Raw genomic sequence first — 19,897 nt, 5'->3', positions numbered from 1 at the left:
ATGCACTGTATTTCCCCCAGATTACACAGACCCACAAAGATTTCTAAAATGTTGATAAACTCTCACATCTTTTGGGTGAAACACCACAGTGTGCAATCACGGCAGCAAGATTGTGACCTGTTGCCACAAGAAAGGGTAACCAGTGAAGAACAAACCCCATTGCAAATACAACCCATATTTATGTTTATTTCTTTTCCCTTTTGTACTTTAACTATTTGCACATTGTTACAACACTGTATATAGAAAAATGTCTTTATTCTTTTGGAACTTTTGTGAGTGTAATGTTTACTGTTAATTTTATGATTGTTTGTTTCACCTTTATTTATTATCTGTTTCACTTGCTTTGGCAATGTAAACATATGTTTACCATGCCAATAAAGCCCTTTGAATTGAATTGAGGCAGAGCGAGAGGGAAAGAGTGGCAGAGAGGGAGAGAGGCAGAGAGATAGCGAGGGAGGGAGAGAGAGAGAGAGAAATAGGGAGGCAGAGAGAAAGAGAGAGATGGAGGCAGGAAGAAAAAGAGAGGGAGAATTAGAGAGAGACACCGGTGTGAGAAAAGTGTGAGTCTGTAGCAGCATTGGGAAAGCTGCTCAGTCAGCAGTACGTTGTATGGTGCCTACCCACAGGAGGAGACCCTGTCTCCTATGATAACAAGCCTGACTAACACACATCTGATACTGCCACACTGAGGTGAGACACCAGCAGCGGGCCTGCATGTCTATTCTCTAGTCCGTGTTACAATGCTCCCTCCACTACATTCTCATAACAACATTACGCCGATATACTGCAGCGTTTTGACATCTGGAACGCTCTGAAAAAACACAGGCACTATCATATTCATCGTAGCAGTATACATCACAAGTATAGTGTGTGTGTATGTTAGTGTGCGTGCGTGCGCGTGTGTGTGTGTGTGTGTGTGTGTGTGTGTGCGTGCGTGCGCGCGTGTGTGTGTGTGTCGGTCAGGTGTCCTTCTGAGTTGTGACATGGTGGTAATTGATCCCGAAGGGTGAATTAATGTTAGCACTCCTTAAATGCCTCAGGAGAGGTTTGAGAGGAACGCCCCTCCTGTGTGGAACCCTACCCTCATATCTGTCGATAGCTTGTCAAGACTAGATGTTGATGATCCTGCTGACCACAAAGATTACTGACACACTTATTATTGTTGAGGAGAAAGAGTCCAGGTTGTATGTGATGATAAGGTTGTTTGTTGTTTTCAACAGGAAATGAGGTCAGAGGTTACAGGTTGTATTGGGGTTATCATAAGGTTAGATCTGACTGTTCCCTACGGGTTGTTGGTTAAGAGTTGTTGCCTGTCAGACTGAGATTTGTCTCTATTTGTATCCAGTGTCCTCTTCCTCAGCCTCGCAGAAACAGACACATCAGCTTTGGCCACCTTTTGGTTTGGAGTTTGAGCCTTGCAAATTAGAAAAGGTATTAATACCAAACTTCAAACAGTTGATCGCTCACTAGCAAGTCTTACTTCAGCGAGGAATACAGATTTCCAGTGGAAAGAAAATGAAGGATTAAAATTGAATATTTTGTTCCTGGCAATGGCTTTCTGCACTTATTAAAGTTGTGTGTCCAACATTTATAATGGTTGGTGTTATGAAAAAATGATGTAAGCCTCATAACTTCTACTCAATAAAAGGTGCCCTTGAACTGTTACATGCTGAATTTCCACTTGGGGGCTGAGCATTGAGAAGTGGTGCAGGAGGATTTGATGTATTCCTTTGATGTATCTTTGTGAGCAAAAGTCTGTGGTCAGACCCAGTGAAAGGAACTAAGCCAGCCTTAAGCAGGGGCCTCTAATGTCTCCCCTGGTTGTCTTGTCTATTCTTTTCTACTATTGTGTGTAAGTGTCATTACAGCATATTACTGGTTATATACTGTAATTGGCCAAAAGGGTTTTTGATCGGGTTCGTGAGCATTCTAGTAGTTAGGAGTCATCCTATTTGTGTAAATGGGTTATTTTCACTGTGAAGGCATGTGTACATAGTGTATTTGATTGTGGTGTTGAAACCACTTAAATGACTCTCCCGAAACCAAGTGTTGTTACTGTACATCAGAGTGAGCACACTGTCAACTGCTGTTTTACATTTCCATTAGCGTTTCTCCTCTATGAAGATCACCAGCACACACTGGAGGGAGAGGGAGGGAGGGGGGGGGGGAGAGGGAGGGAGAGAGGGAGGGGGAGAGAGGGATGGGGGAGAGAGGGGGGAGTGAGAGAGAGAGGAGGATAGAGAGGGGGGGAGAGAGGGAGAGGGAGGGAGAGGGAGATCAGTTCCATGTGGAATGTAACAGTCTAGAGCACACTAACACCTCAGCTGTGCTCAAGGCACTGACCCAATGTCCCTTACCACCCATTACATAACACAGGCTGTTACATTAGAGCATTTACTGGGCCAGCAGTATAGCCACACCGTACGCTATAACACACACCTGCTATGGCCACAGAGCTCCAAATGCTACAGTAACACACCTCACTCTCCCCTCTCCTCTGTCTCTGCTCAGTGTTCTGAGTCATGACTCTGTGTCCTTCTTTCTGACGCTGACTGGACTGGCTGAGTGTGCTTTCTCACGTCTCAAGCTCCACTCTTCTCTCCTCTCGTCTGTGGGTCTATGTCCCCTCATAGTGAACCAGGCTGTATAGGTCCTGATTCAAACACAGGGTATCGTCTAAACTTTTCAACAGTCCCTTTCTAGCAGTAAGAGAGCATTCAGCAACCTCGCAAATGTTCCATAAAACCACAGGCATTTCACTAGTGTTTGCCTGAGAATGAATGACAACGTAATGATGTTTGTTTCCAACATTAGGGAGATTTTCCCCCCCAAAAAGTTACATCCATTTTGTATTTTGTTTCATTGCCACAATACTATTAAGTATCTCCATACTGGTATCGTCGCTGCCTTATCAGACACCCAGAAGAGGTCATGATTAGTGACAATATTGTTTTGACAATATCGCAACATCATTTTTGTACAGCTAGTTGGCTGTACCTGCCCCAAATCACCAGTATAGCTTGTTCTCCATCTCCTTTTTAAACAAGGAGCCCATTGGTTTTCATCACTTTTATTTTCATGACTGATCAGAACTCGTTTTATCATGTTCTCTCTTGTCTCTCTGCAGCAGACATACGGTGAGAAATTGCAATAAAATCTTAGTATCGAATCACAGTACATATAGAACAGTGGGAATCTCGACACATATCACATTGGCATCTAAGTATCATGATAGTATCATATCGTGATAGTATCATATCGTGATAGTATCATATCGTGATAGTATCATATCGTGATAGTATCGTGAGGTCCCTAGCAATTCCCAGCCCGAGTAATGAGGATCATCTAGAGATTTTCCCCAGTGATGGGAGACTCCACACACAGTTTGCCTGGTAGTTCCCCCCTCTTGGTGGGGTTTGCATGTATGTGTGATGGTGGTGGTGGTGGTAGGGATGGGGGTTGTATTCTATTTCCAGACCCAGGACTGAGCACCTTTAATCCCTCCACCATCCCTGCACTGCCCTGGGCGAGAGAAATGCACTAGAGAAAGAGACCCCAGCCCACCCCTGCACGGAGAGAAGTGTAACCCTGGACAGATTGAGTTGCAGGTTCACTGAAGATAGATTTGGAGAGGAATAGTATTTTCTGTCAGACAGCTATTGGGTTGATAGAGACTATATCAGATGAGTAGACATGCTCTCTTGTGCTGCAATGGAAAAGGGTAAACTGTGGTAAGAACTCAAGATTGTGTGTGTGTGTGTGTGTGTGTGTGTGTGTGTGTGTGTGTCTAGAGTGTGTGTGTGCTTGCGTGCGTGCGTGTGTGTGTGTGTGTGTGTGTGTGTTTATAAACCACAGATGTGCTCACAGTTGCATGTTGCATGAGAAAATATGGCACTCAGCCTGTCATCAATTGCTCTTGTCTGACAGTCCATATGAACACACTGCCAGTCTGTATACATGTAGTGTATAATTGAATGATGGCACTACACATGACGTCTTCAATGTCATCTATTGCCTTCGTAGCTTACGCTCAATAATACACATGATATCCATTTCTATAGCATTGAGTGTCTGCTGCAATATACACTATAAGCCAGTGATGAAATAAATCACATTTTCTGCCTAGGAAGTCCAATCAGACGCATGTGTGTTTGTAGATGCGTGTGGACACGTGAACAGTATGTGTGCCGAGGCTTTGGCAGTTGCTGCCCCTCATTTGGTCCTCGGTGTGGGGCTGTCCTGTTTACAGAACCGATAGAATACAGTGCCTGTTCACATGTCTACATGGGTGTGGCCTTGAGCGGTGAGGATTCCATATGGCAGAGAGAAAGGGGATATGTTTGTCTTTGTGTATAGTTCATGTGTAAACATGGGCAGTACACTAAAGTACCCTGACAGAGTCTTAGAAACACAGCTGAAGACAGGCTGAACTGTAGTGTCATGTTATTTTCATCATTATGGCTTGTATACAACATGTTTTTTTTGTTGTCATCTTATTCTCTCTCACCCTAGAAACAATGTCTGTGCATTTGCCGAGTTAGCGTACAGCTCACGGTAACTCAATTAAGACATAGGCTAGCAAGCTAGCACCCACCGTACCCCCTGTATCTCACTCTAGCAAGTCTCCCCGCAGTCTGCAACACTCATGTCAACACCAGGAGAGCTGTTCATTGTGAGAGGATGGTGTTGTTGGTAATACCACGGTAATATCACCATGAAAATCGTTTGCACATTCAGTCCCTTTCATTTTCATTTTTTCCTAAGTTAATTATTTGTACTTTTGGGGTTTCTTTTGGTCGTTTTGACAACCAGGTGTTTGAACCCATTCCATTCACTCCATTATTATGAGCCGTCCTCCGCTCACCAGCCTCCACTGGTCTACCAGGAATGAAAGTGTCTGGTGTGAGCAGCATCAGAGATAGGAAGTTACTCAGTGTTACGCCACTGCACTATATCAGACAGGATGTGAAGGAGATGGTTAATATCAGACTGAACTCTGCTTGGTCAATGATCTTCAGAAACACTGTTCATCAGAACCATAGTGTCAATGTCTGAACATAGTAATGTGCAGTACACTTATAGTCACCATTTATTTTCACCCCTCTGTTATTGGCCAAACAGTATCTAATCAAGTCGAAGATATTGAGGGTGTGTGTGTGTGTGTGTGTTAGTGTGTGTGTGTGTGTGTTAAATGTCTGATCATGGCTTCTCTATGTATTGGTACATCTCTTGGTAATACCACAGTAATATCATTACTTCCACACACTTTATATTACTCTTTTTTTGTCTGCTGTAGAATCTCTAGAGCTCTCGAATGTTTCCATGAAAATAATTAGCACATTCAGCTCCTTTCATTTTCAGTAAAAGTTAATTATTTGTACGTCTGGGGTTTATTTGGGTAATTTTAGCATCATGGTTTTACAGCATCCTGAAAGATACATGGCTTCTAAGAATGACTGGTTTCCATTGCTGTACTAATGGTTGGCTATCCAGTCATTACTGTCGCGGGGTAATTCAGCTAAAGCCCTTAGTAACTGTAGGAATTCCAGTGATAACAGCAGAGTTGTGCTGATTAGTGTCTCGTAGCGCTCCCTGTGAGGCTACACGGTGTGCGAGGGGGTTTTCACATCAACATCAACAGAGCTGTTTCAGCAGCAGAACTAAGTGCACTTTTTCCTGATCTTACTTAGTGCACTTTCTCTTGCTAAAACAAACACTGGCTCTTTATTCTGCTGCACTGCTACATTTTGCATTAGAGTTATGCTAGCTCTGAGCAGTTGGGGGGGGGGGGGGGGGGGCATGAATTAAAGCACTCCTGTGGCTTAGTGGTGCAGGATCCAGCAGCGACAGGTTTTAGATCTGAAACACAGGCAGTCTGCTACTGGCACTACTGCCCAGCTGTAGTTAGCATTAAACCTCCCAGTCAGTTTATCTGCATGGATACATACTCAGCCATAGCCATTTCTGTTTGCTGTTGGACTCAGAATGGAGTTCTGCTCTCCCTATACCAGAGCTCACATTCATCATTCTCTTGCTGACCAGCAGAGCTGGTTGATGACGTTCAGTAACTACATTTCCTCACATTTCTGTTTCCCATTTCTGTAATCTGATGAAGTGTGCGTATGTTTCAGACGTCCTGAGTGTCAGGGGGTCGGAGTGGCGTTGTGACCTGTCTGTGGTTGTGTTTGTGTGTGTTGATGTTCCAGCTGAACTCCCCGATGAACTCGGTCAGCAGCTCGGAGGACATCAAGCCCCCCCTGGGTCTCAACGGGGTGATGAAGGTGCCCGCCCAGCCCTCACAAGGGTGCATGCCCCTCTCCCTCACCAAACACATCTGTGCCATCTGCGGGGACCGCTCGTCAGGTCGGTGCCCTAAGGTTACATATACACACATACCCAAACACACACACAAACCTCTGACACGTCATCTGTGGAGACAGCCACACCACTATGGTCATCACAATTTCACACACACACACACACACACACACACACACACACACACACACACACACACACACACACACACACACACACACACACACACACACACACACACACACACACACACACACACACACACACACATTGACCAAGCAGAGTTCTGTCTGATATTAACCATCTCCTTCGCATCCTGTCACACACACACACACACACACACACACACACACACACACACACACACACACACACACATATACACACACACATGCACACATACACACACACATGCACATATACACACACACACACGCACTTATACACACATGCACACACACACACACACACACACGAATATACACACATATACACACACACTCATATACACACACACTCATATACACACACACACTTATACACATATATACACACACACACACACACACACACACACACACACACACACACACACACACACACACACACACACACACACACACACACACACACACAGAGATCATCAGAGATAGGAAGTTACTCAGTGTTATGCCGCTGCACTATATCAGACAGGATGTGAAGGAGATGGTTAATATCAGACTGAACTCTGCTTGGTCAATGATCTTCAGAAACACTGTTCATCAGAACCATAGTGTCAATGTCTGAACATAGTAACGTGCAGTACACTTATAGTCACCATTTTCACCCCTCTGTTATTGGCCAAACAGTATCTAATGAAGTTGAAGATATTGAGGATGTGTGTGTGTGTGTGTGTGTGTGTGTGTGTGTGTGTGTGTGTGTGTGTGTGTGTGTGTGTGTGTGTGTGTGTGTGTGTGTGTGTGTGTGTGTGTGTGTGTGTGTGTGTGTGTGTGTGTGTGTGTGTGTGTGTGTGTGTGTGTGTTAAATGTCTGTTCATGGCCACTCTATGTACTTTTTAAAATGAAACTCAGTGAAGATGGCCTGTCTGCCCCCAGGTAAACACTATGGAGTGTACAGCTGTGAGGGCTGTAAAGGCTTCTTCAAGAGGACAGTGAGGAAGGACCTGACCTACACCTGCCGAGACAACAAGGACTGTCTGATCGACAAGCGCCAGCGCAACCGCTGCCAGTACTGTCGCTACCAGAAGTGTCTGGCATGTGGAATGAAGAGAGAAGGTACAGCACATGCCGTTGAGGATAAAGGCCCATTTACCCTCTCTCTCTATCTATCTTTGTCTCTTTCTATCCATCTTTATCTCTCTCTATCTCTCTCTCTCTGTCTCTTTATATCTCTCTGTCTCTTTATATCTCTATCTCTCTCTATATTTATATCTCTCTCTATCTTTATATCTCTCTCTATATATATCTTTATATCTCTATCTCTCTCTATCTTTATATCTCTCTCTTTATATCTCTATCTCTCTCTATCTTTATCTCTCTCTCTCTATCTTTATATCTATCTCTATATATATCTTTATATCTCTATCTCTCTCTTTATATCTCTATCTCTCTCTCTCTTTATATCTCTCTCTCTTCATATCTCGATTTCTCTCTCTCTTTATATCTCTCTATCTTTATATCTCGATCTCTCTCTCTTTATCTCTCTTTTTCTCTCTCTTGTTCTTTATCTCTCACTCTCTTTATCTCTCTCTCTTTATATCTCTATTTCTCTCTCTCGTTCTTTCTCTCACTCTTCATCTCTCTCTCTCTCTCTCTCTCTCTCTCTCTCTATATATATATATCTTTATATCTCTTTCTCTCTCTCTATCTTTATATATCTCTCTCTCTTTCTCTATCTTTATATCTCTATTTTTATATATCTCTCTCTATCTTTATCTCTCTCTCTATCTTTATATATCTCTCTTTATATCTCTATCTCTCTCTCTTTATATCTCTCTATATAATATATATAGCTCTCTATATCTCTCTCTCTCTCTTTATATCTCTCTCTCTCTATCTTTATATCTCTCTCTCTTTATATCTCTATCTCTCTCTCTCTTTATATCTCTCTCTCTATATATATCTCTCTTTATATATCTCTCTCTATCTTTATATCTCTCTCTCTTTATATCTCTCTATATAATATATATATATATCTCTCTATATATCTCTCTTTATCTCTCTCTCTCTATATATATATATATATCTCTTTATATCTCTCTCTCTATCTTTATCTCTCTCTCTCTTTATATCTCTCTCTCTCTCTTTATATCTCTCTCTATATAATATATATATCTCTCTTTATATCTCTCTCTCTCTATCTTTATATATCTCTCTCTCTATCTTTATCTCTCTCTCTTTATATCTCTCTCTCTTTATATCTCTCTCTCTCTATATATCTCTCTCTCTCTTTATATCTCTCCATCTTTATATCTCTATCTCTCGCTCTCTTTATCTCTCTCTCTCTCTATATATATATATCTCTATCTTTATATCTCTATCTCTCTCTCTCTTTATATCTCTATATATATCTCTCTCTCTTTATCTCTCTCTCTTTATATATCTCTATCTTTATATCTCTCTCTATCTTTATATCTCTCTCTCTTTATCTATCTTTATATCTATATCTCTCTCTCTTTATATCTCTCTCTCTTTATATCTCTATCTCTATCTATCTTTATATCAATTCAATTCAAGGGGCTTTATTGGCATGGGAAACATGGGTTAACATTGCCAAAGCAAGTGAGGTAGATAATATACAAAAGTGAAATAAACAATAATCAATATCTCTATCTTTATATATCTGTCTCTCTCTATCCATCTTTATCTCTCTCTATCTATCTTTGTCTTTATCTCTCTCTCTCTTTCTATCTTTCTATCTCTCTTTATATCGCTCTCTCTTTATATCTCTCTCTCTATATATATATATATATATATATATATATATATCTTTATATCTCTCTCTCTTTATATCTCTATCTCTATCTATCTTTATATCAATTAAATTCAAGGGGCTTTATTGGCATGGGAAACATGTGTTAACATTGCCAAAGCAAGTGAGGTAGATAATATACAAAAGTGAAATAAACAATAATCAATATCTCTATCTATCTTTATATCTCTGTCTCTCTCTATCCATCTTTATCTCTCTCTCTGTCTATCTTTGTCTTTATCTCTCTCTATCTGTCTATATCTCTGTCTCTCTATCTTTCTCTCTCTGTCTATCTTTATATATATCTCTCTATCCATCTTTATCTCTCTCTCTATCCATCTTTTTCTCTCTATCCATCTTTATCTCTCTCTCTCTATCTATCTTTGTCTTTATCTCTCTCTATCTGTCTTTATATCTCTGTCTCTCTATCTTTCTCTCTCTGTCTATCTTTATATATATCTCTATCCATCTTTATCTCTCTCTATCCATCTTTATCGCTCTCTATCTCTCTCTCTCTCTCACACACCCACATGCACACACACAAGAACCCCCTGTGTCAGTCTTGTCAGAGTTAATTGTTTAGCTCCTCATGTAGAGATCTCGGAGTGTGTTGAGATCACTTGTGTGGTAATGAGAGCTCCACTCATCCGCCTCTTTATTACTACTGAATGAAGAGCACTAGTTGCAGAGGACTCCACATTACTGACTTCCTCAGAGGCGCTCAGCATTGAAATTAGATGCTAATGGAAGTCTTAATTACTGGTTATTCAGATCAGGGCTGGTTCATTGACACGACTTAGCTTCAGAATCTTTCAGTGATTGTTAGCATTCATAGGCAGACCTATTCATGATTTCAGATTCCCTTTGAAGAACAGTGATTTACCACGAGGGAGGGTAGGAGAATAAATGGAGGGGGGGCAGCGAGAGTGGAGGGAGAGAGAGATGAGACAGAGAGAGGAAAGAGGAAAGAGAGAGTGGAGAGAGAAAGAGCACAAGCTGTTGCCCTCAAAAGAGGTAGTTTTAGTATTTTGTAAGAGAGGAGGATATTAGTACTCTTAGCACAGTTCTCCATCAGAGCAGTGGCATCACTATCTACAGTGAACAATTGTTCTATTTTAACTCAGTCACAAAATATTCTGGCTTTAGAGACACAATGTGGTATTCCAGGTATTTAGGGACATAATCGGAAGCACACAGGGCCACTGCGGATGCACAGTCCAGTTTCATATCAGAAATCACTTTATGTTAGGATCAGCTTTCCCTATTCTGAACATTAACCACCGCACTAGGCAAAAACAATACAAAACAGATCCTAGACCAGCATGAACAGTTGTTCAGCCCCAACCATAACCAATGAGCATCAGACGCAGAACAAAATGAAAGCAGAGGAAAAGAGAAAACAAGAGAGTCTAGGATAAGTACATTCTGAGAGCTTTTCTTTCCCGGGCCAATTTGTCTTGACCTCAACATGCACCCCTCCCCCTCGTTATCCCTCCCTCCCCTATTCACTCTTATTTATATCATCATGGGGCTCAACCTCTGTTCAAGGATATGATCATTTACTGCCTTTCACCTCACTGTGCTGCCTAAGCCCCCCTGTACCCAGAGGCAGGGGGAGAGCCAGGCAGCGGTAGTCCAGAAGGCTCAGCGAATCCACAGAAAAACTGGATTAAATGAATTGATGCTCTCCCAGTCAGAGGAAGGGAGAAATAAAGCATGATTTCAGCCCTCCTCACCTCTCTCTGACTCCAGCACAACTATTCTACCCTTGGGCTGACTTCCACCGCCAGACAGCAGTTCCTCTAAAATGGGGCCCCTCGTCCCCCCCTCATTGTCCCCTCCTCCTCTCCCCTGTCTCCCCCAGTCTGCCCGTTCTCCCGTTCTCCCCTTCCCAGAACCCCCACCCCTGTGATTCAGCATTTGGAATAGAAACAGAAGGAAAAAGAAGAAAAGAGAATATGAAGTGTCTTGGTCTGGGTGTGTAGATGTGTGTGTCTGGGTGTGTAGATGTGTGTGTCTAGGTGTGTAGATGTGTGGATGTGTGTGTATAGGATGTGTGGATGTTTGTGTCTAGGTGTGTAGACGTGTGGATGTGTGTGTCTAGGTGTGTAGATGTGTGGATGTGTGTGTGTATAGGATGTGTGGATGTTTATGTCTAGGTGTGTAGACGTGTGGATGTGTGTGTCTAGGTGTGTAGATGTGTGGATGTGTGTGTGTATAGGATGTGTGTATCTAGGTGTGTAGATGTTTGGATGTGTGTGTCTGGGTGTGTGGATGTGTGTATCTTGGTGTGTAGATGTGTGGATGTGTGTGTCTAGGTGTGTAGATGTGTGGATGTGTGTATCTAGGTGTGTAGATGTTTGGATGTGTGTCTGGATGTGTGTCTGGATGTGTGGATGTGTGGATGTGTGTGTCTGGGTGTGTGGATGTGTGTGTGTATAGGATGTGTGGATGTGTGTATCTAGGTATGTAGATGTGTGGATGTGTGTGTCTGGGTGTGTAGATGTGTGTATCTAGGTGTGTAGATGTGTGTATCTAGGTGTGTAGATGTGTGGATGTGTGTGTCTGGGTGTGTAGATGTGTGTATCTAGGTGTGTAGATGTGTGGATGTGTGTGTCTGGGGGACTGTTTCTGTTTATTGGGGAATCTAGAAGATAGAATAAGGAGAAACCCAGAGTTGGTGCAGAGCAACCACTTTTATATGAACACACACACCTCTCCCAAATCCTCTGAGGGTGGAGGTGCGGTTTGGCCTGCCTCGGCCACAGTGAGCCTCTGTGTCTGCTCAGCACACAAACCACTTCCTGTGTCTCCCTGCCAAGCCAATCACACAGCAGATCCAACAAGGCCCTGCTTTACCCAGAGACTTAGTGAGACTGTTATTTACTGGACAGAATAAAAACCACATTATATTGGACAAAGTCCCCATTTAATGTGTGTGCTCCAGTCAGTCTGTCAAAGCCATTCAGTCACAGTGTCTGTGGTAAACATGCAGGGCCTAAATGAGGAGTGACATCCCATACATTATTAATGTCTAAATATATGATGGCCGTGAAAGGCGCTTGTTGTTTGTTATGCTCTGAATAGACCCATCTCTTTGATATCAGACAGCTGAAGAGGGGGTCCTTGTATGGAGTGATATGTGTATGTTGTGTTTACACAGTACTGTGTTCCCTTTCATGTCTCTATTCATGTCACCTGTAATTATGGGGACTGTTTAACTCTGTCTTTACATCAGAGCATGTTATAATAATTGTACACACTCTCTATTTACATATGTACACACACACACACACACACACACACACAATACAGGCATAAACACCGCACACACTAGACAACACCGCAGCAGCAGTAGTGACCGGAACCAGTTTTGTTACACACAGCCGTCCAGGAGGAGCGCCAGAGGGCCAAAGAGCGCAGCGAGAACGAGGTGGAGTCCACCAGCGGCGTCAACGAGGACATGCCCGTGGAGAAGGTCCTGGAGGCAGAGCTCGCTGTGGAACCCAAGAACGAGACCTACATCGAGACCAACCTGGGCATGCCATCCAACTCGGTGAGTCACTACGCCGTACTGTGTGGCTCTGCAGAGCAGGAGCCGCTTACACACTCACTTATGTACAAACACGCCAACATACTTATCCACATGTGTACATGTACATGTGTATGTGAGCGGAGTTGAGGGGTTGGAAATCCCGCTCATCGGTGCGCACCGGTGCTCCACATCCTTTCCAACCGCTCCGCTATAAACCGCTCTGAGCTCACAGGGGAAAAAACTGCCGCTCATTAAAATCACAATTTAACCATCTATTTATGTGACTACCTGGACCTGCCATTTGGTTCTGAAGTATTGAATCCAAACCATAGGATTTTAATGAAAAGTTATTTAATAAACATGAAAAGGTGAACATATGAAGAGCTCATAATTTCAAATAGGCTACAGCAGTGGTTCCCAAACTTTTTATAGTCCCATACCCCTTCAAACATTCAACCTCCAGCTGCTTACCCCTTCTAGCACCAGGGTCAGCGTACTCTCAAATGTTGTTTTTTGCCATCATGGTAAGCCTGCCACACACACACTATACGATACATTTATGAAACATAAGAAGGAGTGTGAGTTTTTGTCACAAGCTTGTGGGAAGTGACAAAGAGCTCTTATAGGACCAGGACACAAATAATAATTTATTTAGCCATCTCACATATAAAACCACAGGTTAATGAGAAGGTGTGCTTGAAAGGATGCACATAACTCTGCAATGTTGGGTTGTATTGGATAGAGTCTCAGTCTCAAATCATTTCACACAGTGTGTGCCTGTATTTAGTTTTCATGCTAGTGAGGGCCGAGAATCCACTCTCACATAGGTACGTAGTTGCAAAGGACATCAGTGTCTTAACAGCGATTTTCCAAGGCAAGAAACTCTTGAGCGCAGCCCAATCCTCAAATCTGGCAGTGGCTTCTGATTAAATTCAATTTTCACAGAACTGCTTGTTGCAATATCGATGAGGTTCTCTTGTTCAGATATCGGTAAGTGGATTGGAGGCAGGGCATGAAAGGGATAACGAATCCAGTGGTTTGTGTCATCCGTTTCAGGAAAGCACCTGCGTAATTGAGCACCCAGCTCACTTCGTTAAATCACATTTGACATTGTCCGTAGCTTGAGTTCATTTGAACACAAAAAAATCATACAATGATGGAAAGATCTGTGTGTTGTTCTTGTTAATGCAGACAGAAAAGAGCTCCAACTTCTTAATCATACCCTCAATTTTGTCCCGCACATTGAATATAGTTGCGGAGGGTCCTTGTAATCCTAGATTCAGATCATTCAGGCGAGAAAAAACATCACCCACGTAGGCCAGTCGTGTGAGAAACTCATCATCATTCAAGCGGTCAGACAAGGGAAAATGATGGTCAGTAAAGAAAACTTTAAGCTCGTCTCTCAATTATTAAAAACATGTCAATACTTTGCCCCTTGATAACCAGCGCACTTCTGTATGTTGTGAAAGCGGTACATGGTTGCTGCCCATATCATTGCATAGTGCAGAAAATACACAAGAGTTCAGGGACCTTGCTTTAACAAAGTTAACCATTTTCACTGTAGTGTCCAAAACATCTTTCAAACTGTCAGGCATTCCCTTGGCAGCAAGAGCCTCTCGGTGGATGCTGCATCGGGAGCAACTGCTTGCATGAACAACACTTTGTTGTATTAAATCATTATAGTCTGTAAATTGCCCATATAGGCTGTGATTTTGAATTCATTTTTTAGAAACACAAGTTTGGTCAGAGTCTGTGGCTTCAGGCTCATGTGATGGTGCCTGGAGAGAAGGCCAGCAGCGGACAATATCCTCTCCACACTTGCAGGGCCACTGGGGATGCTAAATACCCTTTGGGCCACTCTTGCCAGGCTGGGCAGAGATGCAGAGTTTATTTAAAACATTTTTTAGTCCTAAAGTGTTTTAGGCAAAATAACCCAATCAAAACAGAAAGCCTGTTGAAAGTTGGAATATGCCAGGCCTATTGGGACAAAATCAATTATGACCTATTGTATAGATAATAAAACAACAATGAACCAAACTTTTAAGAGTTCTGAATTTTAGTTTATAAATACTTTGCTACAATGACACAGTTATCTTCTCAGCTCGTTCTTTTCTTTTAACATGTGCATGTAGTAAGTACACCCTCGTTCTTTTGGGGTACGTGTCTTTTCAGATTCCACAATGATTATTTAGTTGTGGACACTACATCACCTCTCTTGGTTCTCATCTTTGTAAGTCACCTGGATTTAGCACCTGTGTGTTTTATAAGTTTCTTTATGAGAATATTTAGCGAACTCCTGTAAGTGTTGTCATCGGTGTAAGAAGGTGAGGACCCAAGCGCAGCGTGGTAAGTGTTCATGATGATGTTTAATAAAACTCAGAACACTAAACAATAAATGACAACGTGAATTTACAAAACCGAAACAGTACCGTGTGGCCCAAACACTCACACGGAAACAAACACCCACAAACCAAAAGTGAAACCCAGGCTCCCTAAGTATGATTCTCAATCAGGGACAACAATTGACAGCTGCCTCTGATTGAGAACCATACTAGGCCAAACTCAAAAACCAACATAGAAAAACAAACATAGACTGCCCACCCCAACTCACGACCTGACCATACTAAAACAAAGACAAGACCGTCGCTAGAGCAAGTGGCTATAGCAGCACACAAGTAGACTACAAATGCATCCTGGGGCGGGCATGCCCTGAGCGAAATTGGAGCAGGCTAGGATCTCGCTACACACTCCAGTCAAATTGGGTACGCTGCGCCCCTCGCTCCGCTCTAGCTCCGCTCACAAATTCTGACACACACACACACACACACAGGATCTTAATTTGATCACCCTGTTCTCGGATAAATGTTTAACTTGTAGTGTTTTTGAGGTTTAAAAAGACTTCTGAAGTTTGTAATTTCCACTTTGAAATTCCTGACTTGATTTTTCATTACGAAAAATGTGTCAACTGCTACAAAAATGTTAATTAATTATAATCCACATAATAATTTGCATTTCCTGTTGCTGTAGGACTATTTTCCTGCTGTAGCAAACTGGCTCAAATGAAGGTCCTACATCTGTGTTAGCCATTTTCACCCATTTCCCCTTGGTACGATACAGGTACTTTGTGCCTCAGCCATCTGGCATGTGTGTCTTTGCAATGATGGACATTAATAACATGTAATCAGTGTTATCACAGCAATTTGCCACACCATCAGAGTTCAATTATGCTGCAATCTAACAATCTGCATTATCCTCTCTGAATGACCCTGGACTCCCCAGGGTCTTGCTTGATTAACAGGGAGCAGCCATTAGCCAACGTGGTGGTGATATGATTATTCATTCCCCCCCCCCCCCCAGTTTTTACATGTTACATCTCTGTAGTGAAAGATGAGCAGAGGCTGTGGTCATCATTCTCTTAGGATGGGAGCTATCCAGGGCTCTGCCACCTGATGCCTATCACTGAGATGAACAAGATAGCTGTGACTATTCTACATCCATATCCTATGTGCTCCTTGTATGGCACCTTACATCACAAGTCCACTAGTTCACCTGTGCACCCTGACATCTGCAGTCTCCCAGGCACCCACCTAAGCTATGTGAGGCTCTCTCTGTTCATTCTCTAGACTCTCTCTGGCTCAACCATGAATAATACAACAGCCAGGCTGTTCCTGACAGCATCCCACCAAGCTCTGGTTTTCTCAGGAATCCTACCGGAACGACAGACAGAGAGCAGTTGTGCAGAAGAGGAAAGGAGGGCGATCTAGAGAGAGAGACAGAGAGAGAGAGAGAGAGAGAGAGAGAGAGAGAGAGAGAGAGAGAGAGAGCTTCTTCTGGGACTCATCTGCTCTGGGTGGGTGGGGGGGGGGAAATGTCCTGTGAAGTGAAGGTAGAACTCTGAAGGCTGTTATGTGAGTAAATGAGAGCCATCTTTGGGAAGAAGGAGATGTACGTGATGAGCATTGACATTAGGGAGGAGAGAGGGAGAGGAGATGAGAGGGGATGGGAGCTCTGACACACTAAAGTACTGTGTGTGTGTGTCTGAGCTGTGCCTTGCTGTGGTGGCTGTACATCTGGGCTGTGCCTTGCTGTGGTGGCTGTACGTCCGGGCTGTGCCTTGCTGTGGTGGCTGTACGTCTGGGCTGTGCCTTGCTGTGGTGGCTAAACGTCTGGTCTGTGCCTTGCTGTGGTGGCTATACGTCTGGGCTGTGCCTTGCTGTGGTGGCTCTACGTCTGGGCTGTACCTTGCTGTGGTGGCTGTACGTCCGGGCTGTGCCTTGCTGTGGTGGCTGTACATCTGGGCTGTACCTTGCTGTGGTGGCTAAACGTCTGGTCTGTGCCTTGCTGTGGTGGCTATACGTCTGGGCTGTGCCTTGCTGTGGTGGCTCTACGTCTGGGCTGTACCTTGCTGTGGTGGCTAAACGTCTGGTCTGTGCCTTGCTGTGGTGGCTATACGTCTGGGCTGTGCCTTGCTGTGGTGGCTCTACGTCTGGGCTGTACCTTGCTGTGGTGGCTAAACGTCTGGTCTGTGCCTTGCTGTGGTGGCTATACGTCTGGGCTGTGCCTTGCTGTGGTGTCTGTACGTCTGGGCTGTGCCTTGCTGTGGTGACTATACGTCTGGGCTGTACCTTGCTGTGGTGGCTGTACGTCTGGGCTGTGCCTTGCTGTGGTGGCTATACGTCTGGGCTGTGCCTTGCTGTGGTGGCTGTACATCTGGGCTGTGCCTTGCTGTGGTGGCTGTACGTCTGGGCTGTGCCTTGCTGTGGTGGCTGTACGTCTGCTGGGGCTCTGACACCAACAGGGGTGCCCTGCAGGAGAAGGAGGAGGAAATCAAGCTTTTCTAGAAATCTAGCTTTGATAAAGGTAGATAAATATCTTGCAGGAATTGTTTTCAGTTGTCTTGGTAGTTTTCTAGTAATACAAGTCATTTCTATTGGATCTCTATTTTTTGATTTTCCTTTACTTCTTGCTATGATTTAAGGTGATGATTGTAATGGGGAGTTGTTGTTCAGTAGGCCATGTAGATTGGGTAATATGTGTCATTGTATTTCATCTAAATTGCCATAGCTATAGAAACTTCTGAGAGACCACTTAGTTCCCCGTCCACTGATATTTCAGAATCTGAAAATGATCATCATAATCATATGAAAAGTTAGGAATACAGTACCAGTCAAGAGTTTGGACACACCTACTCATTCAAGGGTTTTTCTTTAATTGTACTATTTTCTACATTGTAGAATAATAGTGAAGACATCAAAACTATGAAATAACACATATGGAATCATGTAGTAAGGTAAAAAAGTGTTACAAATCAAAATATATTTTACATTTGAGATTCTTCAAATAGCCACCCTTTGCCTTGATGACAGCATGGCACACTCTTGGCATTCTCTCAACCAGATTCACCTGGAATGCTTTTCCAACAGTCTTGAAGGAGTTCCCACATATGCTGAGCACTTGTAGGCTGCTTTTCCTTCACTATGCGGTCCAAACCATCTCAATTGGGTTGAGGTCGGGTGATTGTGGAGGTCAGGTCATCTTATGCAGCACTCCATCACTCTCCATGTGTTGGGTCATGTCCTGTTGAAAAATGATAGTCCCACTAAGTGCAAACTAGATGGGATAGCGTATCGCTGCAGAATGCTGTGGTAGCCATGCTGGTTAAGTGTGCCTTGAATTCTAAATAAATCGCAGACCGTGTCAACAGCAACGCACCCCCACACCATCACACCTCCTCCTCCATGCTTCATGGTGGGAACCACACATGCAGAGATCATCCGTTCACCTACTCTGCGTCTTATAAAGACACGGCGGTTGGAACCAAAATCTCAAATTTGTCTTCAGACAAAAGGACAGATTTCCACTGGTCTAATGTACATTGCTCATGTTTCTTGGCCCAATCAAGTCTCTTCTTCTTACTGGTGTCCTTTAGTAGTGTTTTTTTGTTGTTGCAATATTTCAACCACGAAGGCCTGGTTCATGCAGTCTCCTCTGAACAGTTGATGTTTAGATGTGTCTGTTACTTGAATTCTGTGAAGCATTTATTTGGGCTGCAATTTCTGAGGCTGGAAACTCGAATTAACTTATCCTCTGCAGCAGAGGTAACTCCTTTCCTGTGGCAGTCTTCATGAGAGCCAGTTTCAAAGTTCTTGAAATATTCCGGATAGATTGATCTTCATGTCTTAAAGTAATGATCAACTGTCATTTCTCTTTGCTTATTTGAGCTGTTCTTGCCATAATATGGACTTGGTATTTTACCAAATAGTGTTATCTTCTGTATACCACCCATACCTTGTCACAACACAAGTGATTGGCTCAAATGCATTAAGAAGGAAAGAAATTCCACAAATTAACTTTTAACAAAGCACACCTGTTAATTGAAATCCATTCCAGATGACTACCTCATGAAGCTGGTTGAGATAAAGTGTGCAAAGAGTGTGCAAAGCTGTAATCAAGGCAAAGGGTGGCTACTTTGAAGAATCTCAAATATAAAATATTTTTAGATTTGTGTAACAATTTTTTGATTACTACATGTGTTATTTCATAGTTTTGATGTCTTCACTATTACTCTACAATGTAGAAAATTTTAAAATAAAGAAAAACCCTGGAATCACTAGGTGTGCCCAAACTTTTGACTGGTAACTGTAGATTAAACAAGGGCAGAGCGGCACAGTCAGTGTTGGAACGTGCGGTGTCCCCTTGGCAGGCAGTAGGAACCCCTCTGGTCCGGGGACTGCCCCCCCCACCCCCTTCCCTCCTTTTGGAGGCACTGCCCCGTGTGTTAATGACTCCCAGGGTCGGGGCCCCTGAGTGCACACCATGAATGGGCACCGCCACTGTCTAATGGCTGGGGTTTGACCAAGCTGAATAAAGTGTGTTTATCTCATGGTGACCTAGAACAGGAGTTAAACAGGCGTTAGTAACATGCCTCCAGTCAGACAAGCCAGGGCCTTCTCTTCAAGGAGGGGGGGGGGCATGCTATCATTTTGCCATGCTGTGGAGTTTTTCATTCCACTGTCTGTCTCTCTCTCTATATATATATCCCTCTCTCCTTCTCTATCCCTTTCTCTCATTTTG

At 43.3% G+C, this 19,897-nt stretch overlaps 1 protein-coding gene across 6 annotated transcripts in view; it reads left to right on the top strand.

Annotated features, from left to right (window-relative positions):
* LOC135517922 (retinoic acid receptor RXR-alpha-A) overlaps window positions 1-19,897 on the top strand; it is a 176,580-nt gene that overhangs the window by 122,335 nt on the left and 34,348 nt on the right. For 4 of the 6 annotated variants that reach the window (XM_064942645.1, XM_064942643.1, XM_064942648.1 and 1 more), the window contains exons 4-6: window positions 6,207-6,363; window positions 7,413-7,592; window positions 12,660-12,844. In XM_064942645.1, the coding sequence (XP_064798717.1) occupies window positions 6,207-6,363; window positions 7,413-7,592; window positions 12,660-12,844 (522 nt within the window). The remainder of the gene's footprint in view (window positions 1-6,206; window positions 6,364-7,412; window positions 7,593-12,659; window positions 12,845-19,897) is intronic. The other 2 variants (XM_064942646.1, XM_064942644.1) reach the window with 1 other exon arrangement.

The sequence above is a fragment of the Oncorhynchus masou genome, chromosome 28, assembly GCF_036934945.1.
Source record: "Oncorhynchus masou masou isolate Uvic2021 chromosome 28, UVic_Omas_1.1, whole genome shotgun sequence".
In the NCBI taxonomy this organism is placed as follows: Eukaryota; Metazoa; Chordata; class Actinopteri; order Salmoniformes; family Salmonidae; genus Oncorhynchus; species Oncorhynchus masou.
Note: the sequence above shows the minus strand (reverse complement) of the source record. Positions and strands in the feature narration are given on the sequence as shown.